At 40.4% G+C, this 21,860-nt stretch overlaps 1 protein-coding gene across 3 annotated transcripts in view; it reads left to right on the top strand.

The window, feature by feature from the left end:
- The window catches only part of LOC126765221 (transmembrane 9 superfamily member 2), a 100,666-nt gene that overhangs the window by 38,543 nt on the left and 40,263 nt on the right, over positions 1–21,860 (top strand). For 2 of the 3 annotated variants that reach the window (XM_050482859.1, XM_050482858.1), the window contains 2 exons: positions 17,249–18,234; positions 18,286–18,445. In XM_050482859.1, coding sequence (XP_050338816.1) covers positions 17,249–18,234; positions 18,286–18,445 — 1,146 coding nt within the window. Of the gene's footprint in view, positions 1–17,248; positions 18,235–18,285; positions 18,446–20,121; positions 20,350–21,860 lie in introns of all 3 variants that reach the window. The other variant, XM_050482860.1, reaches the window with a different exon arrangement.

Genomic DNA, 21,860 nt, shown 5'->3' with positions numbered 1-21,860 from the left:
GTTTACAACTTGGACAATATTTTGTCTTTTCTTCACATTTATTACCGTTTGTCGACTTATTTTTAACTTTTCGTCAATTTTCCTAGCTGAATAGCCGTTTTTAATTAAAACAATAACTTTATCTTTGACGTCTCGCAGTAACTTTCGGATTTTTTTTTTGGTTCACAAAAAACCCCTGGAAAAATTTTTAGTAATCGCCACGACAGACACAACGTTACTAATATAAATTGTTAACTCCGTCTCTACTCAGAACTTCCATTGAATTACCGAACCCAGCCATTCCGGTAAATATAGCGGGACTTTCATGGCATACTTATACAGTGGTGCAAAACTGTCAAAATGACTTGTAAATCGAATTTATCGTACATTTTCGTTCAAGAATAAATAAAAGCTGTTCTGTTTTCTATTTTTAATTAATTGAATTATTATCTTTATTTTGGTGTATAAATGTTGCCGATACTGCTAGTAGAAAAAAAGATATAAGGACCTTTAGTCGCATTCAGTAAACATGTTGACGGTTTTGCTCCCCACTGTACATACCAGAGAACTGCAAAACTCACTTTTTCCTTAAATCAGCTCATACGCAAAAGTTTCTATTCAATTCCAATCGCTGAGCGAAAGTGAGCTAAACATTTCGTAAAGTGAGCGAGCATGAGCTAAATATTTCGTGAAGTGAGCAAACGTGAGCAAAGCATTTCGGACCGAAGGCTCACATTGTACGCGAATGAGCGATTCGGCAACATGAGCTGATTTTTACTCAACGCTGTGTTTCGCTCAGTGATTGGACTTGAATAGAAACTTTTGCGTATGAGCTGATTTAAGGAAAAAGTGAGTTTTGCAGTTCTCTGATGTGGACCTACCCCAATAAAGGGCTCTGGTCCCACCATCTTGGTGGAGGCTGCGGAGCGGGCTAGCTCATCTGCCAGTTCATTACCGGCTATACCTCTGTGACAAGGCACCCAGATTAGGTGTACCTGGTTACGTTCTGCAAGGTTGTTCAGCCTTTCCCTGCACTCCTGCACTAATAGCGATTTGATTTCGTAAGAAGAGATCGCTTTTAGCGCCGCTTGACTATCGCTGAGAATGGCTATTCTCTCATTACCATAGTTGCGTTGGAGGTTTACTTCTATACACCGACTTATGGCAAAGACTTCTGCCTGGAAAATGCTTGGGAACTCTCCCATGGTATGGAGAGCCTAGTGCGTGGACTCGCGATCCCCGCACCGATTCCCTCCGACATTTTCGAGCCATCGGTGTACCACCTCAGCGTACTATTCCTCAGCATCAGTTCGAGATTGGAATCATTCCACTCGTCTTTGCTGCCGAGGGTGACCTTAAACTTCTTCTTGAAAATGACTGTTTTGGTAGTGCTATCCCGCGGGAGGAGGGCTGATCGTACATCGCCACTTATCTTTTCCATCCTCTGGGACGAGATTACCCTACCTTTGCCCCACCCCTCTGCCGTTATTTGCAGAATTGTGTGCTTGGCTACCTGACCAATAACCAAGTGAAGCGGGGTAAGCTCCGTCAGAACCTCCAGTGCTGCCGTTGGACAGGTGCGCATTGCGCCCGTCATGCAGACACAGGCTAGCCGCTGCAGCTTCGATAGCTTGGTCTTAACCGAAGTCTGCGACGCTATTGAGGCCCAGGCCACCGCTCCGTATCTGATTATTGGTCGCACTATCATGGTGTACAACCACCTGAGGATCCCTGGCTTACAGCCCCAGGACTTGCCCGCCAGCCGGTTGCACACCATTAAAGCTTTTGTTGCCTTCACCAAGGTCAGGTTTGCACGCTGCTTCCACCGCAAAGTAGAATCTAGCATCAGACCTAGGTATTTGACACTGCTGGTCATTCCTATCTCTCTGCCCCCAAGTGTAAGATTCCTGAGACTGGGTAAGGACCTGCGTCTCGTAAACGGGACTAAGGTCGTCTTGGAGGGATTGATGTTCAATTCAACCTCTTTACACCACATCTTCGCCAGGTTTAGACCTCTTTGTATTAGGTCACAGAGAGTGTCTTCGTATTTGCCCTTTGCTATAATTACAATGTCGTCCGCATACCCTTGGCAGCGGATCCCATTGTTCGTTAGCAGTACTAACAGGTCGTCTACGACTAGGCTCCATAGCAGGGGTGATAACACACCTCCCTGTTGGCAGCCTCTTGTTGTGCCGAGACGAATCCTCTTATCACCCACTGTGGTCTCAGCAACTCTGGTACGCAATACGGCTTCGATCTATCTGCGCACCTGTGCTGCCACATTTCTTTTCTGAGACGTGTTGTCAAAGGCACCTTCGATGTCCAAAAACGCGCAAAGCATCACTTCCCCATGCTCCAGTGAACTCTCTATTTCAGAGGTTATCTGGTACAGAGCTGTATTGGTGGATCTACCCGCTCTGTAGGCATGCTGAGCCGCATGCAGGGGTGCTCTCTTCAGCACTGTCGACCTTATTTCATGGTCCACGATCTTCTCCATGGTTTTTAGTAGGAAAGACGTTAGACTGATTGGCCTGAAGGATTTCGCCAATGAGTAGTCTTTCCTACCCACCTTGGGTATGAAGATCACCTTCGATGTCCTCCATACTTCAGGGATGTACGCCATTGAGAGGCTTTCCCTCAACAGCCGAATCAGGTGAGGCAGTAAATGCTGCTCCCCCTGTTGTAACAGCGCTGGAAAAATACCATCCCCTCCCGGAGACTTGAATCTCTCAAACGAGGCCATTGCCCACCGGATCGAGTCCGCCGTAAAAAGCTGTTTGGCGATACTCCAATCCTCGCGGGATGGCCTGTGATCGATCACGGGTAGACACTAGTCTTCCCGAACCGTCTCCGCAGAAGCTCCGTCGCTCTGTCCTCTGCGCTGGTCGTGAATGTCCCATCTCCTCTTTTGATTGCTACTACTGCGTCGTTTGTGCCTCTGGCCAGAGTTTTATGCAGCCGGGCGGCCTCTGGTGTCGAGGTAACATTTTCGCAGAATCTCCTGAAGCTAGCCTGCTTTGCAGACCGTATCTCCTTATTGTATAAAGTGAGATAGTCTATATTCTTCCCAGACCCCCGTACGTTTCGCTTTGTTGAATAGGCTGCGTACTTTTTTCCGGAGGTCTGCTTGTTTCCTTGACCACCAGGGACTGTTTCGCCTGTCTGTGGTCACTTGTAGGGGGCAGCTACGATGATAAGCGTTAATGATAGACTCGTATAGCTTAGATAGCCTAATCTCCACGGGCCTGCTGTTATCAGTCTGCCCCCTCCTGCTCAATTCCTCGCTTAGTATATCCCTGAAGGCATCCCAGTTCGCCTGTGGCCTGACATGGAGGGCTCCGTCGAGACTCTCCATTGCGAGACCAATCCATTCGCAGGCTCATTGCTCAAGGTGATGTCGAGCAACTCCCTCCTGTTTATAGTTATGAAAGTGGGTTCACACCCCACATTCTCTATCACTAGGTTGCTTCCTACTATATATTCTAAAAGGGACTCACCTCTTGGGTTGCAGTTGATGCTGCCCCATTCCACATGGTGGGCGTTTGAATCGCACCCAATAATAAGGGGAAGCCTGTGCCTTCTACAATGCTCCACCAGCCTTTCCACCACCTCCGGGGGTGCCGTAGGTACCTCCCCTGGGAAGTAGGCTGAAGCCAGGACGAAGTCCTTGCCTTCGAAGTCTCTGGCTTGCACCGCCACCAGATCCTGCGTCAGGAACTCTGAAATACAGGAGAATTCAATATTATTCCTGACCGCTATGCAAGTTCTGGGTCTCTCGCTAGAGAGATCCCAGATTACGTTTTTTGACTCCGTTTTGAGGCCTTTGACCTCTCCTCTATAGACCCAAGGCTCTTGGATCAGCAGTATGCCCAGCTTCTCCGCTGTGAACCTGTTCGCTATGACAGCCGAAGCTGCCGCCGCGTGGTGCAGGTTCACCTGGGCAATTTCCGTATTGACGGCCATTATAATATTGGTTCGAGGAGGGGTATATCCTCTTCCCCGCCGTCAATCAGGCTGCCGTCCAATGGGTCTCCTAACCCTTCGAGGAGTTCCTGCGTGGAGGGTAGCTCTGGCCGCATGACCACCGTGCTAAATCTGTAGTACAGGCGGAAGCTCGCTGCCCGGACGTACTTGTACGATTCGTCATCGATATACAGGTGCAATCTCCAACCTATCATATCGCCTATTTTTCCCACCTTGCTGCTGATGATGCGCCAGGACGATATGCTGAGGCCCAGGTTCTGATTTTTCACCAGACCTAAGGCAAACTCAGGGTTTGTCCCCGCAACGAGGGAGGAACATTGTCATGCTATGCATGATTGGCAAATCTTCCGCCCTCCTCACGCAGAGGACAGGACCCTTCCAGTCCCCCAGCTTTGGAGCGAACTCCCGCAGCCAGTTTGCGGACCTCTCGTCTTTGCAGTCCACCTGTATCATTCCTCCTCTGAATTCTACTACCAGGAAGGATGCCGCGTATTCAGCTCCCCTGAACACCTCTTCCATAAAGAGGTCCTGGAGTGCGGTAAGCTCCTCCTGTGTTAGGAGCTCCGCTGGGTAGTTTTGAAGCAGTACAGCCATGCGGATGCCTTTGACAGCATCCGCATATCTGCGCCGCCCCTCCTCCACCCGGTGGGGTGCCGATTCGGAAGGTTGGCCTCCGGCTACCTTTGTTTTGCTGCCCCTCAGTGTTTTGGAGTTGGGGGGCTCCTGCGGCGTGATTTGGCGCTCTTTCGCTTTGCAGCTTGAGCGTACGTGTCCGAGGGCGCTGCGCTATCACCGCCACGTCTTGCTGACAGTGTAGCACTGACCGGGCCACGGTCTTGCCACGCACCTTTTCTGGGGATGCGTTGCTCCCTTTGCTCCTGCTTTTTGCCATAGCCTCCGCTGCCTCGGGGGTCCTTCCTTCTCGGAGGTAGCGCAGGTACCACTTCATACTGGCACCACTCATACCTTTCCTGTGCGGATCGTCACATCCGCCAGGTTTGCCAGGCTCTCGGAGAGGGCGTTGCCCTCCTCTTCTGCGCCTCCTCCTCCGTCCACTGCGAGCGCCGTTGGGCTCCGCCCGATGTGACTCACCCGAGGCTGACCCGCTACGCCTTCTGGCGAGGATCTTGGCGGCGCTCGTTGCTGCTTCCTCGTCGTCAGGTCCTCTCTCCAGGCGAGCGCCGCTGCATGAGGGTTATTTGTATACATCATTTCCTTACGACCCTTGGCTCAACAGGGTGAGCTGTCGGGTCTGCTATTTTGATGGGAACTAGAAGGTCCACCACGCCAGAGCCCCTTGACGCGGTAAGGCCACAGTTACTCCCCAATTTGGCCCGGTGTTGGGGAGGCTCCGTTATACTACAGCCGAATTAACCTCCTGGCTGCAAATCATCCAATGGGCACGGGAGTCGCATAACACCCTGGATTAGGAGGTGGTAGCCGACATCCTGCCTGGGCAGTGCCTGTCGGCACCACCCACACCGGTTGGGGGATGCCGAGTATGCCTTGCGCCTAAGACCCTGCACCGCGGCAAGGTGCCTACCATTCGCAGAGGATCGATCCATATATAAAAACTAATGTGAAGGAGGAATCTGATGATGTTTAATAAGTTTGTTAATATCAGGTTCCAATTTACTCAAGAACAGTCGCAAGTCGCCACGTTCGGTAACAAGCAAACGATTTCTATTTTTAGTAAGCAGTGTTGTCACTGCACTAAATCCACGTTCACACAAACATGACGATGGGAATGCTATCAAGAATCGTTGAACGATTGACCACAATCCAGGGTACAATTGCGAGATCGGTTTTTGTAGCCAAAATTCTTGGTAACCATTTTTGAACTTGATTTTTATTTCCTTGTTGTCAATTCTATAAGTTCTTCTTCCAGCTGTGGTGACATTGCTCCAGTTGACATTTGAAAACGGATCCAACACCCAGTCTGGTATTTCCAAGTTAAAAATGTCCTGGTATCGTTCGGTGAAGTCAATGTGGAGGTTTTCCAAATGTTGGCAGTAGGCAAACAATTCGTCGTTACTGCATGATACTGATAAATTCGGAAAATTATGAAACTCACGTCTGCCCAGATTCTTTTTGTGTATAAGCAGTTTGGCGGCGAAAGCAGCAACGACGTTTTTTGTTTTAATTAAATTTAGTTTATCGCCTTGCAGTTGGAGATTCATGTCGTTGAACAATTTATACAGGTCTGTCATTTAAGCTATATCATTCTTTGATGTTATGAGCTTGTCTTGAAATCCTCGTCATTAGTAACACAAAGCTGATGAAATAATCTATCATTCAAAGAGCTGTTGCGGATTTTATTGACTGCTTTGATGACATATTGCAGTGATTGAAATAGTTTTTCACTTAAGTTTCTAGCAACTAAATGTTGTCTATGAATAACGCAATGTACACCAAGGACATCTGGAATTTTATTTTTTAAGTACGCTATGAAGCCTTTATCGCACCCTGTCATTTTCAAAGGAATTTCTTTCTCATCGCAAAACTTTTCCAATATATTGAATATGGTTTCGCCTTTTGTTTCTAAATTTCTATCAAATAATAGTTCTTCACATATTTTCTCATCTTTAATAAAACTCGCTTAGCAGCCGCCGAACATAGTTTTGCTACACTTGTCTGAGTATTATGCTTCCTCTCGAGGTCTTGAAAATTTGCTACATTCTTGTCTCTCTTATCTGGATGCATTTTATTCAAATGATCTTGCGGTCTTGAAGGCTTCATTGCTTCATTCGAAAATTTTTTTAGATATAGAAGACACAAAGGCGAGGATGGGTTTGTGGGATTTTCAATGAATCCGAATTTAATGTATTCCGCACAGTATTGCCGTCTCTTCTTTTTTACTTCCGACATTGGTTTGCTTTGAGAAATGCGTTTAACTTCGCGATTAGTGTAAAGGAGGCCTAAGTAATGCTCATCTATGTATTGCGCGCAAAATCACAAATGAATATAAAATAAATATTGCATTGTTTATATAGGAATGCTTAAGCACAATTATTATATAGTAGTCCAAAAATATGAATTCTTATTTTTCCTAGAAATACATTTGTAAAAAAAGGATCTTTTTCCTTTTCGTATTATCTTATTTTTCCCAGAAATACATTTGTAAAAAAGGACCTTTCTCCTTGTCTTATTATCTTATTTTTCCCAGAAATACATTTGTAAGAAAGGATAAAGATCCTTTTTTTATTTTCCACATAAAAGATTTAAGGAGTTCAAAAGCTCAAAACGTGCGTTACATCAGCTACCTACCCGACGTCATTTCGCAAGTGATAAAATAAATTATTCAAGAGCTCAAAGCATTCGCTACATCAGTTCGAACCTACCTAGCCTACACCTTTGCACAAATGATTATATTACGATAGCAAATGCCCACATACAGATTTGGCAATAGCAATACGTTTGACAGTTAGTATTCTATAAATTCTATCCTGTCGAGATGCCCCGTTTTGAAACGGAGCGACCGATTGACATGATTTTCATTTTTTCTATATTCAATAAAATAGGACAGATATATGAACTACGCGGAGAGAAATATAGAACCGAGTTTGAGCAATCTTTTAATTCATATTAGTTGATGTTTACAAGTTGTTGTTGAGAGTCGAGAGCTCATGTAGTCGTTGTCTAAGAGGCCTCCTAGCTAAATAAAATTACAAATAACCCCCCAGGCCTCTACACAACGCCCCTATTTTCTTTCTGGGTCTCATACCGCCCCCCTTGATACCTGCAGTGCCCACAAGGGGGAGTTATCGCCCACTGTGGGAAACACTGGTCTACATGACCGCATTATATAACACCACTTTGTTGTCTAGACTAAGTTTAGAGTTTTTATTTCAAAGCCAATTTAAATTTGCAGCTCTTATCTTCATGCTATGAGAGTTGTTTTATTAGATATGTATATGTTTTCTCCATGTAAGTCTTTTATCTAGGTGAATACCAAGATAAGTTACTTCATTCGCTTGGGGTATTAAAATATTGTAAGTTTTTACTGCCGGACACATTCATTCACATTTATATGCCAGTTGGCTAGCCATTCTTCTACATAATTTAAGTGCTACGCTAATATTCTTGATGCTGTTATGTTTTTATTGCTCACAAAAGTCATCCGTCATCCGCAAACGTTGATGTCAATGCATTATTAGCTGTTGGAAGCTCTGCTGTATATGTGATGAGAATTGGGCCTAAAACACAGTCATAAACTGTCTATTATTTAAAAAAGACTACCAATTTTTTATAAAATTCTCGAATATTTTTTAATCTTTTATAAAAGTTCTTCTTGCCACACCTTATCAAACGCCTGAGCCACGTCTAGAAATATAGCTGAATAGTACTCTCTGTGCTCAAATACTTTTCTTATTTTGTTAGTAATTCTATTAGGTTGTCAAATATCTCCCTTCCGCCTTTTTGCTCTTTATTCAATGTTTTATAAAAAGTGTTACAGTGATTTAGTTCAATTTGTTTCCATCTAGACGGCAATTTCAGAATACCCCCCTCGCAGAACGCCGCCTCCTTATTTGCGAAGAACTGGGACAGCCACTCCTCACAAGCCTCTTTTGAGTTCAACTTTACACCAATAAGGGCGTTCGTGATGGACAGGAAAAGGTGGTAATCACTTGGCGCTACATCCGGGCTATATGGTGGATGCGATAAAACCTCCCATCAGAGCTCCTCTAACTTCTGACGAGTCATCAACGAAGTGTGTGGTCTGGCGTTGTCCTGGTGGAACACTACTCCCTTCCTGTTGGCCAATTCTGGACGCTTCAAGCGCTCTAGTTGTTCGCAGTAGATGGTAGAATTAAGCCTCTGGCCATATGGGAGCAGCTCAAAGTGCATGATTCACTTCCAATCCCACAAAACACACAGCAAAACCTTCCTGGCTGTCAATCCCGGCTTGGCCACTGTTTGGAACGCTTCTCCGGCCTCCGACCACGACCGTTTTCGCTTGATATTGTCCTGTGTGATCCTTTTATCATCGCCAGTCACCATCCGCTTCAAAAATGGGTCGAGTTCGTTCCGTTTCAGCAGCATATCGCAGGTGTTGATTCCGTCCAGAAGGTTTTTTTGCGTCAAATCATGCGGCACTCAAAAATCAATCTTTTTTGTATATCTGCAGATGGTTTAAAGTGGTTTGGTGACTAACTCCCATTTTCTGGGCGATGTCACGAGATGCCACATGCCGGTCTAACTCGATGTTTTCCATGATTTGATCGGTATTCGTCGCCACAGGTCTTCCGCCGGCTAGCTTATCCATGGTGTCGTTTTCAGCCACTCTGAATCGTCGGAGCCATTCCTCCGCAGTTCGAAGTGATAGAGTATACTCACCCAAAACACCATTAATCTCACGGAACTTTTCTCTAGCGGGTTTGACTTTAACGAAGGAAAACTTTAATATAGTGCGAATTTCGGCGTTAGTGAACTCCATGTTTACACGTCTATAACTGTTGGACGCAATATCCAAACTAACCATGCATAGCGCCGTTTTGTAGGTTACGTTAAGGTCTTTTAAAGATGTATACTATTGCCAGATACGAGCTCTGTAACGCTTTATATATAGCCGCGAAATTCAAAAAACAAAAAGGCGGAAGGGAGATATTTGACAACCTAATATTTACTACTATTTTGCCATGTTTAGCACGAGCACCGTATTGGTGCGTTGGTATTATATAATATTTTCAAATATTTTAGAAAGACAGGTTAAAAGACGGTGTTGAGTCTTTCCCAGGTTTATCTATCAGGATAATCTGTGACTTTTTCCATGAAATTGGAAAATATCCGAAACTAAGAATTGCATTGAAGAGCAGATACAGCAGTATTTGGTAACTCAATTCGCATTTTTGGGGTAATATTATCATGACCTGGCGACTTTTTGGATTAAGTTCATTTATGATTCTAATAATTTCAGAAGGTGACGTTTTAAAAAACTTGAGCGACTCATTAGCTGTGTTGGGTAAGATTGACAGCTTAAAGTTGTTCTTTGGGCTATTAGGTTGAAATTCCTTTTCTAGGAATTAGCCTTTAGGCTTTTTTTCGTCACCTCGTCCTCGCAGTGATTTTTTTATAGATATTGTAGCTTGTAACTGCGCTGTAACATGAGATTCTAATGCTTGGTGGTTTAATCGTTTTCTAACCAACACTGCTGTTCCACCATGTTCCTTTCCATCTGGGTGGTTTAAAACATAGAGTCTAAATTCCGGTATAAAGAAATTTTTTTTATTCGTAAGATGAGTTTCTGGCAATAGCATTATATTATTTTCATCAAGAAATCTACTAAAATCCACTTTATGTTGGTTAACACCGTTAGCATTCCATCTACAAATGTTTAATACACTCATTTTTACTTAAAAAAGTTTGTAAAACATTTGGCTTTGTGATTTCAATATTTTCGTAAGGAGACATATTTGTCTTTTGATTGCGACGTGTTTTAATTCCGACAGACAATTTCGTTTTTAAATCTTTATATACAGGGCAACCTCTATAGTTTTCGTATGATTTCCCCCACAATTACTACATTTTTTATTTAAATCCGCTTTAATTATGAGTACATTTTGTTGTAGAATTTAAATCACCACGCAGCCATTCAAGTTTTCACGCAATTGCATCTATTTTAGGCGCAAAGATACACTGTTGTGAATAAAACATATTCTACAATTTTCATTGAGATGACTCAAATATTGGCGGATATATCCACCATAAAGTGACCTAGAAGTTCTAAAATCTTTATATTAGGTATATAGGGATTCATGAAAGTATTGACCCAATTCAACCTATTTTTGACACAATGAAATACTATTGCCAGAAAGAGATTCTGTATGAATTTCAATTTCATATATCACACATTGAACGATGTTTTCGGTCCAAAGTCGAGTATTGGTATCGGGTACATGTGGGTACATGTTCGGTACCTAGGGGCTTGAACAGTTTTTGTTGGTTTTGGACAATTATTTGTCAAAAGGTGGCTTACTTTAAGGGAATTATTACCGCAAAATATTATTTCGTTATATTAATTAATTCTTTATTTGTTTAGACGGGGCAAATTTTTAAGCTTATATGTTATGTAGAAACCCTGTAGTTAACTAAGAAAAATAATTCAAAGCTCGACTTCCCCGACACTATAACAAAAACACTAATTTCTAAAAAAAATAAAGTTTTTTTTTAGTTTTTTTTAATGACTCATTGTTTTCCAAAAAAAATCAAAATAATACATTAACTAATTTAATCTTTATATTATTAATATTAAATACATACCATGTTGTCCAGAATCCACAAAAATATTTTCCAAAATTCACTTCACGCAACACAAAAAACCACTTGCAAATTCGAGAACAATAGAGAGTATCGCGAATAAGGACGTGCGTACTGAACGAAATCTAGGTTCCGACTAGGTTCCGACTACTTGTGCGCACTGAAGGTCACTCATTTAATCGGTTCATTGTAGTACAGTTACTTAGGTACTTAAAAAAAAACAAATTTTGAGTACCATTGCTAAAGTTTGTAATTCTCTCTTTTGTCTGGTTTTTTAAGGAAAATGCTCCTATGTGCATTGGTTGTGGGACTTTGTTCCTGTTAAAAATATTTACAACTGATTTAATACTAAAACCACCTTCTTCCAGTGCTTCTGTAACATCGTTAGAGTCTACCGAAGACTTTATACCTTTTATGTATGACAACAACAAGTAGTAGTAGTAGTAATTCTTGTTATTATTAGACAAGTATTTTACAACATCCATGAAACTTTTTTCAGTGTATGTTTGAATTTTTGCTTCATCTATGTTACCTTTTTTTCAAGGGCACAATATGAAAATTGTTTGTGCCTATTAAATTGATTAGTTTGGAGACAAGTGCATTTGAGCTACGCTCACGCAAATAGATTGGAGCGGGTTTGGAATTCACGATTGTGGTGGTACCCTTTGTATCGTCGTTAGGTTCTTTGCCGGGTAAGGCAAATCTGTTGCCATTTAAAATTTTTGGCTTTTTTACTATTTGGCCTGCCTGGTTTAAATTCCTGGTATTTCCCGCTGATTTAATTGGACTTGATTTCCTTTTTACGTTTATATAGCGATCATTACCAGTCTTAACAGACGGCCCTTTTTTCCTAGGTATATTTTCAACTTGCATTTTGCTTTCTTTCGCTGTCCGAATGCTTGCCGGTACCTGCAGGCTTGTTGCTGTCACCGCATCTGTTGTTGCCCGATTGCTGTTTTCGTCTGACTGCGTCCTTTGCTTCGTTTTCTTTTCAGCTGATCGCCGCAATGACTTATCATCGCCGTTACATTTTTTATTGCCAGGAGTTTTTATTGTTGGCTCGACAAAGCTGAAGTAGGCATTTAGGGAATGTCTACGGCTTTGCTGATGACACTGCGCAGCACTTATTATTGCTTGTTTGTTGTTTTTTTGTTTGTTTTTTACTTTTGGTTTCGTGCACTATTTGTTTATTTTTATAATTAACTGATATGTCGAAGTGATCTTCGCGAAAAGTGTGCGAACTTGATTCCAGTTATTATCATGTTCCAGCAATTGTAATTGCTGGCATGCTTCTGAAAAAGTCGCACACACCGTACCATTCACAACACGCAATGACCCAATTAAAGTTGAACCACGTACATTAATTAATAGCAACCGAAGGTGGAAGCAATCATCGTTTTTCGGTTGGATTATATAAATTCGTCCTATTGCATTAGTTGAGAACACACTTGGATGTTCATCTACTACTTGACCTTGTTTTCTGCGTTATCTTTTCTTCAGCGAGGCATTCCATGTATAATATCAAGGCATTTCCGAATAGAACAATGTGTTTCCACTGGCTGTACTGTATTATCTGGGTTGAAATACACTCTTTGCCCTTTTCGAAATGAACTGCGGGATGCACAACAGTCGTAAAACGTTCATCAATTGCAAAAGTAAATTTCTTACGAAACGCTTAATTGAAGTACACTTATCGACCCATTTGATACTTGCTGATCTCATCTCGTTCAAGACCAATAACCGCCATGTTGCTTTCTTTGGTAACGTGCTTGCAAACGTATGTATTTGATCGATCTCACCAAACTGCAATACTCACCATTGATATGAGTTTTGAATGTAAATTAAACAATAATGGCGAATATGGTACGATCCATGTATTGTCAACTTCGATATTTACTTCTCTAAATTGAATGCTGAATGTTCTGCCATTGTCGTTTGGTGAGCGACGCCGATACAGTGGATATCCATTATTTCCAGTTTGCGTTTCCGAAAGAAAAGCACGTGGATAGTGTTTCGTGCATTTATTGTCAGACATACAAACCGAAGTGGGATTGTGGTGTCCGCGAGGTCCATGAACCATATTGGTTTTCACCACTTCGTATCAGGAATTTCCGCAGAAATGATTTCATAAATTTGATCAGAATACACCATCCAAAGAAGAATTTGTGCGTGAGTTAATTTTTACCATAAGTAAAAATGAGTCAAAAGAATATATTTTGAGCTGCACCGAAATGTGTACTCTTTATTTATACTCTTAAGACGTAACTTATTACATGGTTCTTACTTCTATTTATACTAACTAGTATGTTTACTTATTACTAGTTAATAGTTTGTTAAGATACAGATTATATTATTTGTTTAGGTGTGTTTACATATATATTGCTTGTTTACTGAAACAAAAGGTTGTTTTAATGTTTGTTACTATTATAAGGAATACGTTCCTTAACTCGTGCAGCAAACCTCTTTTTTGCCACTCAGCACAGTAAATCCAGCATTGCTTTGGGCACCAATGTATGACAAATTTCAATCTATAATTGAACGATTCAAATAATTTGCAAATATGGAGGCTGTATGTTTTGCCTTCTTGCTTTAGCTCGCCTTAAAACGGATGGTAACCATAGAACTTTTCTCACTTAGGTTTCTTAGAGATAAATCTATTTCACGTCTAAAATTTGTGTAAGCCGGACCACAATTTTTTAAGTAAAAATTTTCTCGAAAATCGTCACCTCATTCGTGATTCATTGAAAAAAACATAGTGAAGTTAATTTAAAGCGAATAAATCACTTTCAACGCTAACGGTAGAAATATAGGCTTCACAATAAGCTCTTCTAATAACGACTTTAGACTTTACATATCCCCACAGGAAAAAGTCTTGGTGGTAAATCAACCGGCCCAAAACGTGAAATTATCTGTTCACCGAACTGTTCTCTCAATAAATCCATAGATTGGTGCTATGTGTGCCGTCTTGTTGAAACCAAATGTCACGAGCACAAAATCCGCCAGTTATAAAAAGTGTGTTTTGAGGTGTGTGTAAAGTTTGAGGTGTGCACTCCGAGCGCTCCGAATGTCGAGCGGCATTATTATTATTGGGCCTTTTTCGAAACCTTCCAATGGTAAAGTGGGTTTCTACATTAATTCTAAAGGTGTAAGTGAACAGAAAATGCAAAAAAAAAAAAATTGGAAAAAAGATTACCCTACTGGCCCCTTAATTGATCAGTCTACAAAAGTGATGGTGCGTTTTCGAATATCTGTGAAATCGGTCCATGAATTTCCTCAGCTTCCATATATTTCATATAATGATTTCCTTTCTACTAGCAGACTTTTTGTCGAATATATCGGCCAGTATGTATTTATATTGGTATTGACAACGCTGATCGAATCAAAAATCTTTTGAGGCTCCATATTTTTCCAATGAATTGGAATCCGGAGTTAAAGACGGCCAAGCATTTGCAGCTATACATTGTGACAAAAAAGTACCCGTTAATTGAAAATAAAACGCAAAATATTTAATTATTCATCAATATTTTTCTTGTCGCTTTCAAAATAATCTCAATCCGATGTGATACACTTATGCAAACGACTTTTCCAGTCGTCGAAACACTTTTCATAAGAACTTTATGGGTTGACCTTCAACTTTTACAGCGAATTTTGTTTTATCTCTTCGTTCAACTGAAAACGGATTCCATCCCGTAATTGTTGACTTGTTTGCTTGTCCAACTCATAAACCCATGTCTCATCGGCAGTTATAATGCTATTCATGAATGTACCTATTTCGGTGCTCTTTTTAAAAAATAAACATCTTTATCGGGACGAGTCGAGCAAAAACGAGTTTTATACCCAAAATATCCACAAAAATCATTAAACCGGACTCTCGAGATAGACTCTCTTGCCTTCTCTGTAACACTTGCCTGATGATTTTCAGGCACCATATCCTTTACTTTTTTCATATTTTCATCAGTTAAAGAAGTCGAAGGTCGTCCAGAACAAGGCTTGTCTTCAACGATCTCTCCACCGTCTTTGAAGGCTTTCTATCACTTGCAGGCTTGTGTTTTTGATCAAACTGAATCACCGTAACCCTTTTCCAACACTCGCAACGTTTCCGTACGCAAAGTTTGGGTAGAAATATAAAATTTGAGATAAATTCTTTATTCGATATTTGTATCCATTGCATAAATAGGATGGAGTCATGTTTATAAGTTCACGCAAGTGAGGAAAGTTCTCTGATTGCCCTTCACTTGGGAATGGCCAGAAACGATTCATATGGCTCAAGCAGCTCACGACTTCCGGTCCTAGACCATGTATCGTCTGGGTAGCCAAAGAACATCCGTTTGAAGGCGAGCTAAGTGAGAAAGCGAAATATCCCCTCCACTGGGAATGGCCCCCAATGGTAAATTACTAACAGTCAAGCTCCTTACATACAGCTGCAACCGAAACCATTGGGATGAGATAGATACCGAGAGTTGAATGGGGAAACGAGACGCATTTGCAGATAGAAAACGAGAGAGACCGAAATGCGTGAGTATGAAGAGGTTGAAAAACTGGCCGACAGGGGTAATGCTCGAAAATTCTACGAAAAGATGCGGCGACTGACAGCAGGTTTCAAGACCGGAGCATACTCTTGTAGAACCCCCAAACGTGATCTAGTGACTGATGTAGAATATAGTCGGACGAAAGCATGCCCAACGATTGTAATTTAAGTGTGCTCTGCCCAATCCACAAAAAGGAATAACGCACAATCTGCGCCATCGCGTATAAGGTTCTATCGAGCGTATTGTGTGAAAGATTAAATCCCACCGTCAACAAACTGATTAAACCTTATCAGTGTGGCTTTAGACCTGGCAAATCAACAACTGACCAGATATTCAACATGCGCCAAACCTTGGAAAAGACCCGTGAAAAGACAATCGACACTCACCACCTCTTCGTCGATTTCAAAGCTGCATTGACCGCACGAAAAGGAGCTGCCTTTATGCCACGATGACTGAATTTGGTATCCCTGCAAAACTAATACGACCAAAAGCTCCGCCAGGATCGGGAATTACGTCTCCGATACCGAATTCGATACCAAACGAGGTTTCAGACAAGGCGACTCCCTTCCGGGTGATTTCTTCAGCCTACTTCTGGAACAAATAATTCGAGCAGCAGAACTAAACTGAGAAGGTACAATCTTCTATAAGAGTGTACAGCTGCTGGCGTATGCTGATGATATTGATGTCATTGGCCTTTGCGCGTTGGCCACGCCGAATATCGCATTCGATGGGACGTAAACGGTTTCTACGGCAGTAAAGAATAAGAAGAAGTATAAATATCAACGCACTACTGAGGTGTACCGATTTAAGCAGCTGCTGTAAACAAACTGGTTGATAGACCGCGCTAATATTTGATGTAATTTAGGACAGTCCTACAAACTAAGTAAAATACTTTTTTTTTAATATCAGAGATATTCGCTTTTACGGGAGTCTTTTCACCAAACCATTACAGCAGCTTCAAGCACGTTATCAAAAGGTGGCAAGTTTACCGAGGTTAGACTTTCATGTGAAAATCGTCTCGAAAATATCCTGACATTGACCTGGTCGATATATCCATTTCCCTTGACAGAATTATCTGTTTTCTAAGGGCATTTTTGCAAATGCATTTTTGAATAGTTTTTATGGGTGTATTGTTGCGAACCACGCGGCCACTTGGGGAAAAACGATTAGTAGCGCATAAACAAACATTTTCGAAATATTAAGCTTTTTTGAGAATATCATAAATTACTATAGCGCTTTTTTGTCATGTTCCTGAATTCAGCACTACCAAATTGATATTTTAATATAAAAAGATATTAAGTGCTATCAGCACCTGAAATTATTTCTCCACCTTTGATTCTTAAAAACAGCTGGAGTAAATATGTGTAGCTGCACCCGAACATACCCCGTTCTTACGTTTTAAGTATGGTATCATTTAAGTGCACCAATAACTAATAATGTGCTATATTTCTTAAAAAGGTATGTACAAATAATCTCATTATCTAATATATTTTTTTCAGGTGTGTACTAAAAACTATACTGGTGACAATCCAGAAAGTGATCATCGCATCATGCTGCTTAAAAAAGGGATAAGTCTAAATTATCAACATCATTGGATTGTTGATAATATGCCCGTGACTTGGTGTTATCCGTTAGATAATGACAAACAATACTGTAGTACAGGATTCCCAATGGGTTGTTTTGTCCGGCCGGATAGCGATGAAGCCTGTCTTGTTAATCCAAATTACAATAGGCGAGGATTTTATTACATTTTTAATCATGTAGATCTGCGAATTACGTACCACAGCGGACAACCTGAAGAAGGCGTTGGATTTCATGGAAATGGGGGCCGTATTATTTCTGTTAAAGTTATACCTCGTTCGATTAATCACATAAGCTCTTCAAAAATAGACTGTGATAATACTGATCCACTTGCTTTAAAAAGCAATTCGCCAATTCGAGGAGAGCACCTGTTAATTTCTTATACATATAGCGTCCAATTTAATATGGATAATTCAGTTAAATGGTCATCACGCTGGGATTACATTCTAGAATCAATGCCTCACACAAATATTCAATGGTTCTCCATCCTCAACTCTCTTATTATAGTACTATTTTTGTCAGGAATGGTGGCAATGATTATGCTACGAACATTACATAAAGATATTGCACGCTATAATCAAATGGATAGTGGAGAAGATGCCCAAGAAGAATTTGGTTGGAAATTAGTACATGGTGATGTATTTAGGCCACCAAGGAAGGGCATGCTTTTGTCAATTTTTCTCGGATCCGGTGTGCAAGTAACTTGCATGACTTTAATTACGTTGGCATTTGCTTGCTTAGGATTTCTTTCTCCAGCAAATCGGGGAGCATTAATGACTTGCTCGATGGTTTTATTTGTTTCCCTTGGAACGCCGGCAGGATATGTATCATCGCGAATTTACAAAAGTTTTGGAGGAGTTAAATGGAAAAGTAATGTAATTCTTACTTCTGTTGTATGTCCTGGGTAAGACGATTATTTTAAACTTATTCACTGTTTAATATATTTATTTATTAGGATTGTATTTGGGCTTTTTTTCGTAATGAATTTAGTCCTTTGGCACGAAGGTAGTTCAGGCGCAGTTCCATTCAGTACACTTGTTGCTTTGCTCGGCCTCTGGTTCGGAGTATCAGTGCCCTTGACTTTTGTCGGAGCTTACATGGGATTTCGGAAAAGGGTAAAGTTTAAATATTTTCTCTTGATAAATTGTTAATACTTTTTTTTTAGAAATATGTTATTGTTTTCGTAATAGTTTAATTATTGAATATCAATACATGTAACATGCTTATCAATCAATAATGATTATGTACTCCTCTTAAAATACTTTGAAAAATCAATAATATTCAGAAACGTCTAAGGCCCTAAAAATTTATAAATAAATCATCAGTATGATGAACTGAGTTGATTTATTCATGTGCGCCTCTCTGTGAATACGCTTGTCCCAAAGTTTAGAAATATTAATCAGAGTTTATGCACACGTCCTTTTCTTCTCAGGAAACCTTTCGATCAGAACCCAGAACTCGTAAGGAAATGTATTCATTTAAAAAGATAATTATACGAAAAAAAGTCCAAAACAACGGCGCAATCTCCGAAGAAATCGTTTAAATCGAGTCACTATAGCAGATAGCTGTCAAACAAATTGATTGATCAAAGTCCTTTAAGGAATGTTTTATGTTTGTGAAGGGTGTTTTAGCTTCGTTGAAACCGAACTCTTGTTTTTTTTACGCGGTTAAAGCTGAGTTTACAACAGCGTGCAAGTCGTTCTTTCTTTTCTCTTAATTCGCTGAACTATGTCCATGTAGTCGTATATCTCGTACAGCTCATTTTTCCATTGACTGCGGTAATTGCCGTTGGGAATGGGCAAAGGACCATAAATCCTTCGCCAAACATTTCTCTCAAAAATTCGTAGCTCCGACTCATCAGATGTTGTCAACGTACATGCCTCTGTACCATAAAAGAGGACGGGGATGATGAGTGACTTGTAGACTTTGGTCTTTGTTCGGAGCGGACTTTACTTCTCAATTGCCTACTCAGTCCAAAGTAGCACCTGTTGGCAAGAGTTATTCTGTGTTGGAATCCATTGTTGTTGGTTTAATGCTGGCTCTAAGATAGACGAAATTATCTACGACTTCGAAGTTATGACAGTCAACAGTGAAGTGGGAGCCACGACGACTATTTCTTTGATGACCGGAGATATTTCTTTTTGCTCTCGCATGGTGAATATCTGGTCAGTTTGTTGACGTTATTTAATCTTTCCCACAGTATGCTCGATAGAACCTTATATGTCATGTTGAGGAGGCTTTGGTAGTTGGAGCAGATTATGGGTTCTCCCTTTTTGTGGATTGGGCTGAGCATCCTTATGTATATTCCAATCGTCGGGCACCATATTCTATAAAGAAGCTAATTCTTATCTGTTTTTCGCCGCCATATTTGAATACCTCGGCCGGAAATCCATCGGCCCCGCTGCCATTCAGCAGGTTGGAGAAGTACTAACCAATTTAAAAAAGTGATAATTTCATAACGAACGTACAAATTGTTATAAACGACGATTACAGATTTCAATGAATTTCCCATTTCATTTTGCTTCACTTCTAATCTCCTGTCACAAATTTAAGCAATAGTTTCAAATACTTTAAATCGTAGCCATCCCGAAAGCAAAATCCAGTTATAGTATCCAGCACAAGTTACATTAGTCCTACACAATTAGGTGTTAATTCCGAAATTGCAAGTGTTTCGATCTTGGAGTATAAAATTATCATTTTAGTTTTTAATAATTAACTAGAAAGTTAGCTATGTTAACAGGGAGTAACTAAACTACCTGAAAATTCACCTGTATGTTTTAACTTTTTTCAGTGGCATCACGTATGTTTATTTAAAAAAAAAGGGTTTAAAAAACTAAAAATCATTATTCTAAAGCATATTAAACTGCAAAGGAAAGTATAAATATAGTTAAAAAACGCTTTTCGAACCAAACAGTGAAAAATAATTGTTAATATAAACTGATAATATTAGTCTAAGACTCAAAGGGCAGCAGATTGAAAGCCCAGCAAAGGAAGCTATAACGTCACTAAGGCAATACAGGTACGTAAATTAGAACAGTTTCGAAAGTATTTTAACAAAATTACAGCTTGGATATTAAAGAGTAGAATGAATGCAACGTCCGAAATTAGTAGCGGACAGTTTTGTTAGTTCTTACATCGTGGCAAACGTTTTTTAAAAAAATAAACTGAAGGGTACTTTAACAAATATGATTTTTGTACTCTTGCAACCTGTTGCTACAGAGTATTATAGTTTAGATAGATCTAGGGTTATGTATATAAAAATAAGCAGGATGTCGAGAAAAGTTGAAATCCGGATGACTGCCTGTCTGTCCGTCCTCACAATTTTGATATCTTGATGAAACTTGGTAATCAGACTTCTTAGTACTAAAAAATTACGAGTTCGTAAAAAGGCGTAATCTGACCACTGCCACGCCTACAAATCGCCATTAACCGTAAATATATAAAGTACCCAAACTGAGCACTACATTAAGATATAAAACTGTAGTTTGGTACAAAAGATCGCAGTAGAAAGTGACACCGATGGACAGAAAATTCAGGTATAATCTTTCTGTGATATTGGTATGTCTGTATATCAAAAATGGATTCAATCGGGCCAATACTTCCCTTAGCCTATATACATATGTATATTATACCTAATATAAAGATTTTCTTCCGGGTACAAAGACCGCATATATCGGTCAAAACTTTTTTTTTTAAATTTAATTTATACATTACAACTAGTTCAAATAAGAAAGAACTAACAAGCAACTTGAATATGACTTAAACGTATAATTACAAAATTACAAAACTACTATGAGAATATTGGCTAATTTAAAAGATCGCTGGGTTTGAGGCGTTTGAGTCATCTTGGAGGTCCATCTCTAGAAGTTAACATGGCTACTTCTTCATTACAATGCTGTAGCAATCTTGCGCTATGTGCTGTTGCAATTTTTAATATTTCTGCGCTAACCGAGTTCACGCCTAGATCACGCTCTATATCAGCACATCTACAATACCAAGGCGCTTTGACAATTAGTCTTAGTACTTTGTTTTGTTTATTTTTTACGTGAACTTTCCACTGTAGCTTAGAGTCAAGCGTCATTCCTAAGTATTTAGCGGAATTAAAGTATGGTATTCGTACACCGTCTATGAAAATTGGTAAGTGCTGTATCTTGTTGTGTGTGAAAACAGTGTGTACAGACTTAGCTTCATTCAGTTTTACCTGCCATTTTTGCCCATTGTAGGACTTTATTCACAGCGTTTTGGAGATTAGCGGTGAACTCGTGTTCACTACTACCAACAGCAAGCAACGCGGTATCATCTGCAAATGTTGCTGTTGTATAATTGCCGTCTACTGACAGGTCGTGCGTGAATAGAATATAAAGAAGAGAGCCCAACACACTACTTTGTGGAACTCCTGCTTTTATTTCCCTAAGAATAGAATATTTGTCTCATGGTTTAACGCGAAAGTAGCGATCTGATAAATACGATTTTATGATGTCATAATGCTGTTTCGGTAAAATCAGTTTCAGTTTCGAAAGGAGTCCTGCA

This window comes from Bactrocera neohumeralis, unplaced genomic scaffold (genome assembly GCF_024586455.1).
Source record: "Bactrocera neohumeralis isolate Rockhampton unplaced genomic scaffold, APGP_CSIRO_Bneo_wtdbg2-racon-allhic-juicebox.fasta_v2 cluster10, whole genome shotgun sequence".
NCBI lineage: Eukaryota > Metazoa > Arthropoda > Insecta > Diptera > Tephritidae > Bactrocera > Bactrocera neohumeralis.
Note: the sequence above shows the minus strand (reverse complement) of the source record. Positions and strands in the feature narration are given on the sequence as shown.